At 35.7% G+C, this 13253-nt stretch overlaps 1 protein-coding gene across 1 annotated transcript; it reads right to left on the bottom strand.

The window, feature by feature from the left end:
* Nucleotides 1-837: 837 nt before the first annotated feature.
* Nucleotides 838-2635, bottom strand: LOC136245059 (uncharacterized). The gene is made up of 2 exons (XM_066036570.1): nt 2510-2635; nt 838-2459 (listed from the first exon to the last, which is right to left on the bottom strand). Exons 1-2 carry the CDS (start codon nt 2576-2578, stop codon nt 1860-1862), a joined length of 669 nt encoding a protein of 222 aa, XP_065892642.1. The 5' UTR covers nt 2579-2635; the 3' UTR covers nt 838-1859.
* Nucleotides 2636-13253: the final 10618 nt, after the last annotated feature.

Here is a 13253-nt window from a genome sequence, read left to right as displayed (position 1 = left end):
TAATTTGTACATTTACTGATAAAATCAGAATGAGTTAAAGTATTTATAAAATCTGCTTTTTCTTTTTCCTGTGGTAAAGAAAAAAATATAGGTTAAAAAGCCCCAAAGCTGGCCATAGGCCGGCTTTGGGGTATACAAATACAAAAAGAAGTGAAATTTAATCAAAAACAGCCAAGCTGTAAAAAAGGAGTGCGGCCCTTGAAAAGGCTATGGTGAAAAAAGATGTGAAATCCAAAGTGGCGGCCAAGAAATGGCTGTGATGGTAGGTTAATGGTAAAAATTTTAATAACGACAATTCAGGTGAATTTGGTCTTGGCACAAAATTCACCTGAATTGTCGTTATTAAAATTTTTACCATTAACCTACCATCACAGCCATTTCTTGGCCGCCACCTTGGATTTCACATCTTTTTTCACCATAGCCTTTTCAAGGGCCGCACTCCTTTTTTTACAGCTTGGCTGTTTTTGATTAGATTATTATATTTCCTACATGTGGTACACTAGATATAATTAACTTAACTAAAGTCCAAGTCATCCTCTAGAAAGAATATTGGTAGATTATTATCTTGGCATTATTATACTGTACATGGCATAGTCACCTGGCAAACTTAGGAGCAACTTTATCCATGTCACTTTCAAATCCTTCTCTATAGCTAAATCCACTATCTCACTGACTTATGTTGTTTTCTTACATTTTTACTTTAGCACAAGCCTAGCTAGCTATGTGCAAATTTTGAGGATGTAATTTTCATGGATTACCAAATTTCAGTGCCAGTAGCTTTATTTAGTGATTCACTCATTTTTTACTTAGGTCAAGTTGCTGTTTTATAGTAGCATAGAGCAGATCCTGATATTTGATGATGAAAATTTCACGGACAGCTGTAAGTAACTGAATGCTTATGTCCATCATCATTTCATTACATTTTTCCTACTTGCTACATAATACTACCACATCACAAGTAAACTTTACAAGTGTGATTTAAGGTTACGGTATAGTCACGGGCAATCATTCAAAATTTTGAATGCCTATCGATACTTTTCGAGAAGCCCATAAAACCAGTCTAGCAGCGTGAAAAGTTTTAAATGAAGATGAAGCCCTTCATATTTAATGTTTTATGTAGCTACAGTGTAGTTTGAGGCAGGTGGAACACTACAATTTGTTGTAGTAACACAAGTAAGCCAGCCCGTACATCGCTCAGCTCCAGCTGTCACTACCATGTTTTTCCGCCACCAAATACAGCAAAAGCTGTAGGCTCTATTGGCTTTTCTGGGGCATAGTGATACTGTATATTAAATTTGTTAGGTCCTGTGGAAGCGTTTTTTGGCGTGTTTCTCCCAAGTGACTCGGATACAAGCCTTCAAAGAGCTTGTTTCACCCGAAAAAACTACTAATAGTTCAATAAAACGTCTATACTACCAGTAACTCAAAAAATCGCTTCCACAGGACCTAGATATTTTAGTTGTTTAGCCACTTGTGTTGAAATTATAAGGATTCAGTAATCTGTTAGTCTGGTTTTTTGCGGCGCGTTTTTATAAAACATCGCTCTGTTGTAGACCACACACCCAAGAACAGTCGTTGTTCTGTAGTAAAAACAAACAAACACAATTAGTTGTATTGCTAACACAACACAGTTGTTGAAATTATTTATCCCTGCTTGGTTTAAAGCAGGTTTTGTAATTTGTTCGCCCACGCATTTTAAACTATTCCGTAACCTGAAGCACAACATCCCTGGTACACTAGTGTTACATCTATGCAAAACTATAACGATGTACAGTAAACAAATTGTTAATGCAATGTCAATCAAAGCTACCAAATTAAGTCACTGTAATGGCTATAAACACTTCTTGCTATACAAGCTGTTAGTAGACTTCGACTAGAATGTACTCAACCCGATAAGTCTGCGAAGAAGATGAACGATGCATATCAAAGTACAGTCCTTTGGTGACATCAAGTTTATAGGAATACTGAGCAATAGCAATGTGTCCTTCATCATGTTCTGTGTGGCAGGAACCCCACTTTTCAGTTGGTTTGATATGCATCTTCACTTCACTGGAGTAACTTTTTGCACCTGTTGGTCTGGTAACACCAGTATAAGATGTTGATACACCAACTGAAGTATCATAACTTCTGCCTTGAGCACGATAGCATGGTGGATAGCTGGAATAGTAATTATTGTTAAGAGTGATAAAACCAACAAAGTAATCTCCATCACTTATTCCAAAAACAGGATCATGAACATTAGCATCAGCCCATACTGTGTCCATAGCAACAGTAATAGTTACAGTAATATCATCTTCCTTAGACAAATTTTTTGGAGGTACCAACGGAACTCTAATGAGTCGTTCATTTGAGCTACCGGCAAGAAAATGAAGGTAGTCAGGATGTACAGTATATGATCCAAATAGTTCAGCATGTTTGCTTAACCAGTAAGGGGTCATGAGTTGATGATAAGATGTTGCCTAAAATAAATTATATAGAATAGAGCTAGCTATATATACAGTACATTTACCTTATCATCAGCTTTGGCATATGAACAAGTTACCACAAACAAAACTATAATAGTAACCACCTTTAGCATTTTGTGACTAAAGAGAGACCTTAGTAGCTAGACAGACTGCTGTTAACTTCTGATATAACTTTGTGTTGCATGTTTTATAAGCATAGGATATAGGTGAGCACTTATTAGCATTCATAAGGTAATTACAACTAAAATAATTTTATATCTTCCATAATAAAGATCTTTATAAAATGCAAACCATGAATCTTGAGTTTTTGTTTAAGAGACCTCTGAATGTATGAGATCAAACAGTTTATATAGCAGACAAATAACTACTGCAATACTATAGTGATATTCTATTTCTATCATTTTGTAGGAGGATACAAAACACAGTGTTCAAACAAGTATACACACATGCACATACATTATATTGGAAACTCAAGTGTATATAAAATCAAAATTTGGTCCCAGAAGATCTCTTCCAAGAACTTCAACATAATTAAAATCCTTGTGCCACAATGATGGTAAACTGTTTATTCATTTGCTGTTTTGCTAAAATGTTTTATGGTTTAGTATAAAAATAACTTCTTAAGCTGTGCTTTCATCTAATTACACTGATAATAAATTTTGCTAATATTATTTGAATTCTCAAGTTATTGCTGACTGCTAGTAAAAATTGATTTTGCTAGTGTCATTTCCTACTACTTTAACACAGGCATAACCAAAAAAATTGTATTTGATTGTGCTGAGTAAAATACATGCTATAACAATCATAAATAAACAAGCATAACTAACATTATACACAAGAGGCCAGCATGACTACCATAATAAGTAGAGTAATCTGTACTATACTACTACATGAGTATACAAGTTCTCAAGATTCGCTAATCTTCAATGGTATGTACACACACAGACATACATGTACATACAGTACAAAAGTTTGACAAGGGAAACCGATAAATTGGATGACCAAGATTATAGTGACAAGTCAAAATCTTATGTTATAATTTTGATAATATACTAAATGTAAGTGAAACTCAAAAGGGAATTGGTAAATTTGATAAATTGCATGTGACTCATCATAATTTTGCCCATTAAATCTATTTTACTATAAGTATCATCCACATAAAAAATGTGGTCCCAGGTGAGGAACAGCCATCCCTTCCAAGAATGATAAAAATTCCCAACAAACACAATGCAAACTGTTTATACATTTTGCTTTTGCTAAAATGTTTTTATGGTCCAGTATAAAATAAAATAATTTCAATGTGCTGTCATCTAATTACACCACAGACTAATGCAATTTTATTAAATGTTTTTCTATAGATCTCTAGTTTTTATTATTATGAATTGTCATCTAATTACACTGCTAATTATTTTTATTTCTTAGGCTGTGCTAGCGATAGCTGAATGCTGCTGTGTCAGTGATAGCTGTAGTAGATAACACAGGCATAAACAAAATATTGGGATTAAGTGCTGAATAAATAAATATGTGACCCAGTCTGACAAAACCGGGCTTATCGCCTATTTAAAAGTATTGAGAAATGCCGGTTTTAAGTGTTTAGTGTGTTGTAGCTCGCCAATGGTTGAAGCTATGTGTACCAAATTTTCACACGGTTTACACCAATTCCTTATCTTCCAGAGCATCCACTGTACAAGTAGCCAACAACTAAGTTCCGCCATTTGAGATAGTTTTTAAACCTAGGTTGACTGTATCAGGCGAGCTGCAAATTGGGTGGGAGGCGGGGGCCCTGGAAGGCGGGCAAGATGGTGTTCAAAAATTCAAAAGGAAGGCCAAGGGATGAATTAGGCCAAGTTTTGAGCCATTCACGTCTCAAAACTGGCTAAAATGAAAGGAAATTTACAGCAGGGGTACTTATTCAACACCACAGAGCTGTACAGCCACATACAGTTATTTCCAGGCTGACCAGAACTCCATTAAGGCCCCACACCACGTGCACATGTACGGATTGCCACTGGGCTCGGGAAAAGCAGCCAGCAAAACCAGACCACTCAAGTCTAGCTGATTTTAAGTGTGGAATTAGATAGTTTATTCATGTAGCTGTGTGTCCTGGGTGAAAAATCGAATCTGCTAGCATGGGCGATAAGACTGGTTTTCTCAGACTGGGTCATATATGTATAACAAAAATCACAAACATGCTGTGGTTGTTGACTACAAACTATTAACATGCTGTTATAACTTTAGTAAAACTGATTGTTAGATCAATATCACTGTGTTATTTTGACAGCAAATAATTATTTTGTGCTGTTTTACCAAAAGAAAATTCAAACTGGCTGTAAAACAACTATGACAAAAGTAATGTTTGACCCACCCCAAAAAGACCTTCACTGTAAAAAAGGCATGTCCAAGAAACAAGTACCTGCATGAACCCAATGTAAAAACAGCTCAGCTGAAGAGAAAAATAACTGGTATATAATTTAAAGATCTGATATCTGGAGCGGCCAAGAATAGAACTAACTACAATTACTTTAAAAGGTGGCCAAATTACCAGCCAATTAGAGTTAAAAGAAATTACTTTAGGATGCAGCAAGAATGAATATAGAACACAGCTGAATGATACAGATTCAATGCTAAATTTTCAAATTAGTTGTATATAACAATTCATTCTTGTCCCTTCACTATTAGTAACTCTTGATGATTTATACTATAATACTATATATCAACAGCAAACAATAAAGAGAGTGTCTAACTTTTATTATTTACTCTTGTTAAGTTATTATTGATTTTAGGGTTCAGTGTAATATATATTACTGAGTAAAGGCTCCACTGCAATTGCAAATAACACCCCAGGCTTCTCTTAGAAAGAAGGCTGACCTTATCAACAGTTCTTTGGAAGCAGGGTAGTGGTGTACATATGATCAAGAGTAAACAATAAAATTTTTTACTCTTGACATGATCAGAACTTGCAGCAGTGCTTTCGTACAGACCGTATATACCAATATGCAGTCACTCTCCCCTATGAATATATGAACTCCTGATGTTACCTGTATTGATGATGTCGCAGTCTAGTAGGAAGAGTTCACTAAATGAAGATTATATAAATAACTATACTACCTCATTGTTGCGGCCATTTTTCCTTGATCTCATGCCTGACTATAGCATTCTAGTACCATGTATCATTACTATCATTACACAGTGGAAGAGTAATTATATTTGGAGCACCAAGCAGTCACATAGTGGTACGTATGTTCAAAAATTTCAGGCCATATTCTACATTTAATTGGCTTCATTATACAAGATTCAGAATCAAGATATCAGTTCTATTGATAAGACCTGTTATGTGATAGGGGTGTAGTTTTTGCTATTCTTACAGGCCACAATGGTTACATATAATTAAAGGATGTGCTGATAACAACACAATTTAGCACTACCCCAGAGCACTACCCTATAAGTGTGGAATGATCACTCAGGAATATACATGCACTGTAATGTGTGATTTGCAAGTGACTCATTCTACTATTACTTTAACTATAAATAATATTCACTGTATACATTTTAAGCAGTTAAATTATATAATTTATCAGAATACATATTTCCAATGTAGGAATCTCTCTATGACTATCAATAATGTTAGTTGTTAGTCCATGATCAGTTCTTCACCTTTAAAGTCAGAGAGTTGGTTGTAAACTGTTGAGAAACATAACAATTGTCAACATATGTGACCGTCTCAGCAAATTGCAGTCTAGTTTGCAATTAAAGCATATGCAGATAAACAACTTAAAGGATCATGTACAATGCAGTAGGTGTAATCAAAATCACCATTTCTTCATTTGAAATGCCTTAACACTTTGTTTGCACAAGTAAATGCAGGTCTAAAACTGTATATAACTTGGTTGACCTGTCAATTCATGGTGAGCATTATAAGCCTATATGCAAATGAAAGTTATGGCTACAAATTCAGTTTTCAGGGCAGTTGCTGTACAAATAAATTTTTCTATGTCTATTGTATCTAGCACTATAATTCCAAATCTACCTACCTCAATAGGTCTTGTGGAGGAGGCACCTTTTTAGTAGGATTAGGTGTTTTAGGGAACTACTTTAATAGGGTATATTGATCTCCTTTATATTAGTATCAAGAATCTGTAATAGAAAGGACTTTTCTTTATTATGGACTCCTGGTAGTATCAAGTAGATGGAGATGTACATACTGTAGGAGGACCCCTCTCTCTAAGAAATTTTTGATCAGCAGTGACCACTAACATAAGTGTGACTGTCGTATTAGGGTGACTCCTCTATTGGGGTATATTGATCTTGATACATTTATAGTCAGGCGGTGTGAACAAAGGGCAGGGACGTAATCAGTGCAAGCTGATAACTTGGAATTCTTCTTTGAATAGCAATAATTGCAAGTAGAATCTGGTAGAATTGTAGGCATAGCTAAGGATTTGTACACTTAGCCATTAGCTGTAATAAATCAGCAAAATTATTGCCAATGTATGATGACAGCTAAAGAGGGCCCTCCATAATCTATTTGACAAGGGCTACAGTCCCCTTCCCGCTGCCAAAGCAATTGGCTGAAACTTTGATAACCTATTTTGGACACTGTATATAATTCTGATCTCTTCCTAAACAGCGATGTTGCATGTCTCTTGGATCAGGGTTCAAAATAATTAAAGGGTAGTCACTTCTATAGGTTTTTTGTACCAGTGCTTGAACCTAGGATAAAAATGCAATTAAGTGATCAATTAAGGGTCTATAGTTAAAGCTATATAAAGCAGCCAAGTACTGCCAAAAACAGGTGATCTAGTAACTTTATAATTTCAAGATCATTATATGACATTCTGCTTAAAATATCAAGCATAAATTGTAGCTGAAATCAAGTGATCAAAGTGAATATTACCAATCAAATGTCTTGATTCCAGTTGCATGCCTTATGATGATGAATACCCCTTGTAAGCCTATGCAAAGATAACAACACACTATTAGTTTAACGTTCATTAGTTTTGATCTTAAAGGTAAAAGTACGGATATACTAGTGGACAAGTAATCCATAACTGAAATTGGAATTAAATGTCCACAGGTATATCTCCATGTGCTTAGGTGATCTCCTTGTTTCAATTCTTTGTATTTCTATGATCCCCAATCAACCTCATTTATGGTTTCAGTATGTTTAACACATTAACTAAAGCCTTACAAGAGACTGTTAGTATAATACAGGTTATACCAAGCTTTTTTGTATTCAATAAGCCACTGGAAATACTATCTTATATCCCTCTTTTTCACAGTGAAATTCAATTAATGTCATTTCTCAATTTACATTATTTGTAGGTGTGTATCTCACAATTAACCTCTCCAAATTTTAAAATGATAGAGTATATAGATCATGAGATATGACATTTTGAAATTTGTGGTTTTTCCATACATTATCCATGTGATCGCCCAGAAGGGGCAACTGTTACCCCCTCCCATAGATAATGTATGGGAAAACTGCAAACTTTCAAATGTCATATCTCATCACCTGTATATGCTATCCTTTTAAAAATTGGAGATGTTACTTTTTACATTCACATCTACAAAATAATATAAAATTCAGGTTGCTAGTGACAACAGTTTAAAATTCCTTATTATGAAATTCATCTATTATCACCAGCTCTAGCTAGCCTTTGACAGCATAGCTAGGTGGGCTGCTTTCCTTTCCTAGTTAACACCAACTCCCCATTATAACAGCTGGATAGAACAGAGCAATGTGATATGTGAGTATAAAGTTTCTTGTTCAAGGAAACAACAAGCAATCACCTAACAGCAAACGTAAAACCTTTTGATTACACATTTTAACCATTCGGATCATGCTGCTTCTCTCTCTCTCTCTCTCTCTCTCACACACACACACACACACACACACACACACACACACACACACACACACACACACACACACACACAAACACACACACACACACACACACACAAACACACACACACACACACACACACATCAAAGCAAAGCCTTTGGCTGCCACATTAGTGGTCACACCTACCCAGTGAACCAGCACTGGGACACACATAAGTATGCACATACAATACTTATAGCTACACACACACACACACACACACACACACACACACACACACACACACACACACACACACACACACACACACACATACTACTTGTACACATCTTACTTAGAAAATTGGACTGCCGATGCTGTCGCTGCTGCTAGTGGCATTGCCACCATTACTGCTCATTAATCTCCAGTCAGGTTACTGTCAGGAGGAAGGATTACATGTACACACTACACCACACGCAGAAATTTTGGATGACTTAAATTAGCTTGCAACTGTGAAGTCAAGAGTTCTTTTTTAACTACTACATAAGAAAAATTATACTTGGCTCCATCATTACCATGCTATAGCTAAACAACAAAAACATCCTTGTAAGGTATGCATGCACTATTAGGTTACTTTAGTGCTTAGGAAAAACACCTATAGCAATATTAACGAATCTGAATTTCCAAAATGCATGTACATACTCTTCAGTTGTCATATATATGCAATAATTGCATGGATGGTGCTATGGTGCCATGCATAAATTTGTTATAAATGCATCATGGCTAGACAAGTAGTAGGATTATGTCTTGTATATATCTGTTAGACCACGCACTTTTATAAATGAATGTCAGATCTATGAAAACATGATTGCTGAAGCCTGATGTCAGTAGTGTAGACTCGTCAGATTTTCCATCAACAAATGTGTTGTACAGTAGCTGCATCATGTAGGTTGGTGACTTACTGAGGTGGTTGGTGTATAGTTGGATGGACATCAAGAAAAGCTCCACTGCACTGCCATGACTTTGGGTCACCCATTCACATCAGTATAGTTGAGTACTGCTCTTTTCACCATTTGTGACTGGATTTTGGAAAAACGATCCAAATCGCACATTAGAAGTTTCGGGATAAACGGTTTTAAAGAATTGAAGCCAGCATAACTCTCCAAGGATAGGAGGCACGCGTATGAAATTTACACAAAAGATGCATCAATCTGTTACCTTTCAAGCCTCTTCCAGTACTTGTAGCTGCTTGTACAGTTTCCCGCCAAATAAGATAGAAAATCTGAGCAGTTGGAAGAGCGAAGTAGTATCACGAGTGCTCACAAAGGGGTGGAGGCTGGGGGGTGGCGGAAAGGGCAAAAGATAGGCCTCAAAATGGAGGCAGACCACGATTGGAGTCCAGACACGAGATTACAGGGCTGTGCTGGCTCCTTAGTGGCTGATATGTAGCAAAATCTAGAGAGACCACGTCTGGCCAACATTATAAGGCTGTCCGCCAGTAAACCACTGATTCCTGCCAAGCCAGGTCCTTCACAAGGCCTGAAACCGCCATTTGGGCACTCCACACCACCCAGAAAAGACGTCTATTAAAACCAGCCTCGTGTAGTTTGAGTAGTGCTGAGGGTCAAAACTAGTAGTACGATAGTGTAGCTATCCACTGGTGGTGTTAGTTTGATTTTACCTGATGTCCGATTTGGTTCGGTTCTGTAAAATCTGGTCACATTTATTAAATATATAGGACCACCTACTTAATTTGGTCTAGAAATGGTTGTCTGTAAAGCAAAGTCTTACAATAATATTATATATTTTGTGAAGCAATTTTAATTGATATGGAATGCTACTTAGGACATAATAAGATGTTTTGGTAGACTGTCACCAGTAAAAGAGACGGAAATAAGAAACAGAGTGATAGCATAAGGAATAAAGTGAATTCTAGTTGCACAAAAGGATAAACTGACATGAGATGTGTTCATGAGTCTAATTGGTAACCAATAAATGTCTTGTCATAATAGTCACTGAGATCTTGTATTTTACATATCCTTGTGGCCTGAGGCAAGACTACGGCACCCCTGGAACAATGACATGTACAGTTCAAAATAATTCTATAGGATGATCAGATTCCTTATAGAAATACTTCTTAAGAGGAAGAAACATAGTGGAGATTAGACAAGCTTCTTTACTCTAGTACTGGGGAGTTTGCCTTTAGTGTCCCATATGATTCTGGGGAGGAAGTGTGGGTGGGTATAGCATACATATATATAGAAAATAGATGCCTGTTATCTGTGGTGTCCAGAACAGTACAAGCATAAAGTACATAATATTGCATTAACAACTTTCTGATGATAGTAAAGGCAAGCAGCTTGAGGAGGAGCATGGAAGCTAGGGCCAAGATCATTGAGTACAATGTGGAAACACATACTTAATTGAAAAGAATGTATACATAGAGCTTATGGTTGTCATGGTTACAAGCCTCAGGAGTTTTTGCTTTGCATACTTACTGTACTACGGTACTACCCAGGTGCATTAACCAGCTATCACTTCCTCCCCTCTATTTTAATTGTCATTGTGAGCACCAGTTTATAAAATCCTAGATCTGATCTGCTCTTGCTATGGCACTGTGATAATTTTGGTTAAAATGGTCTTAATTGTGATAAAATATACGCCTGACTGCTCTATTAGATAGTATTATCAAGTATGTATAAATAATTGGTTGCTGGAGTACCTCCCCCAAGATCTACCACTATAACTATATCACATTATTACAAGTCTATATCACAATGGCAACATCATAATGGTAAAAGTCTATATCACAATGGCAAAGGTCTATGTCATAATGAAAAAGTCTATATCATAATGGCAAAGGTCTATGTCGTAATGAAAAAGTCTATATCATAATGGCAAAGGTCTATGTCATAATGGTAAATTCTATACTAAGGTCTATGCCATAATGAAAACGTCTATATCACAATAACAAAGGTCTATGTCGTAATGAAAAAGTCTATATCATAATGGCAAAGGTCTATGTCATAATGGTAAATTCTATACCAAGGTCTATGCCATAATGGTAAAGTCTATATCATAATGGCAAAGGTCTATGTAATAATGGTAATGGCATATGTCATAATGGCAATGCTGCATGATAATGGTCTATATCAAAGTATACATACTTATCATGATTACGGCTGTGTATATCACATGCAAAGGAAACATCACACAATTAATAATAACAAGGTAGTAATTATAAGCAACATCACCATTACCCTGCAGCCCACTACACCATAATAGTCTACCTCAATAATGTAAATATATGGCATAATTATGGCACTAATCACCCTTCATATACATTGGCCTGTTGGCTCCTTGTGCATTATAATGTTTTGTTGCTACAGCAGGTATAATAATTATTTACTCAGCACTATTAATTAGAATTTTTTGGTTGTGTCTGTGCTAAAGCAATATGTCACCAAAGGAATTAAATGTAGCTAGCAAATTTTATTAGCAGCGTGATTACATATAATAATAACTTGAAAATTTCAATTTAATACTGTCCATATTAATAAAACATTTTTATGAGCAGATGACATCATGTACATAATTAATATGTAAGATTTTATTATTATACTGGATCATAAAAGCATTTTAGCAAAAATGCAAGTGCATAAACAGTTTGCCATGAATTGGTTTGGGATTTTATATGTTGTTGAACTTCTTGCAAGAGATGGCTGTTAATTACTCTTCCAAGTTTTGAAAGTAAAAATTTTATACACTTAATGTCTAGATATCCATCATAATGTATGTGCATGTGTGTACATGTTTGAACACTTTGTCACTTACTGATAGTATTACACACACATAGTATTGATATAGCATAGTGGCCAGTGGCTAAAGTGTACCTGAGTGGTATGCTACAACTAGGGACCAGTCTATTTTGCTTTATTTTTCTACCTATTTTTCTTTCCAGCAATTCTTTTATTTTTCACCTATTATGCTCCATATTTTGCTCAAGAATTATAAATTTTGCTCAGCACTGATCTTTGTTAATTGAATATTTACAAGTGCAAAGCTACAGTTTCGCCTTAAAGTGACTGTTCTATTAGAGTATCTCGATCAAAATTACTTCTAACATGTAAAGCAAGAAGCCAGCTAATATTGCTTAACATGTGTGACTGTTTTATTAGGGTACCTCGATTGTCACTTGTTGTTCCTGTAACAATTAGCTATGCATTGTCGATATTTTAGCGTGTCTGACTGTTCTATTAGAGTATCTCGATCTTTTGTGCAATTTTTATGTCCACTTCACAAAAATTGCACCTATTATGCCAGCAGTTTGCTCATTGCTTTTACCCAACCATTATGCCAAAAATTTTGCTGGTGAAATCGACGGGTCCCTAGCTACAACAGAAGTTCCTTGTGAACCTCTCAGTCATTGATTGAATGTGACAAAATATCAATTAATAATACAATTAATTGTGAACAGTGAATACCCTCACCCATAATACAGATGTAATCATACCAAAGTCATGCTTGTCACAGTACAATGGACATCTACATCCTCAGCCTGGTAGCTGAGCATTATTGCTCTAGATTTCTCACAGTACTATAGCTAGATATTCCTTTGTTGGTCATGTGGGGCTAGCTATAGCAGTGCATGACAGTCATGATATACAATTATAATATTTAAAAATTTTTAAATGCACAATTAACTTAAAGATGTTAATTAATTTTAGTAGTTGATAATAAATATTTTTGTGTGGTAAACTAGTATTATGGACTATAACATGTTCTGTAGATCTATGTTAGGTACCAGCATATTGATCTAGAGAATTTTACATAATAACACTATGCAACAGCTTCACTATCATCCTTTCAATCCATTATGAGTCATGACAGGAGACAACAGATATTTTAGATTATATGCCATAACAGTTGGCAAGTGACTCCCTCCTTCACTTCAAGGACTGCA

This window comes from Dysidea avara, chromosome 2 (assembly GCF_963678975.1).
Source record: "Dysidea avara chromosome 2, odDysAvar1.4, whole genome shotgun sequence".
Classification (NCBI taxonomy): domain Eukaryota; kingdom Metazoa; phylum Porifera; class Demospongiae; order Dictyoceratida; family Dysideidae; genus Dysidea; species Dysidea avara.
This window is presented reverse-complemented; position numbering and strand designations above follow the sequence as displayed.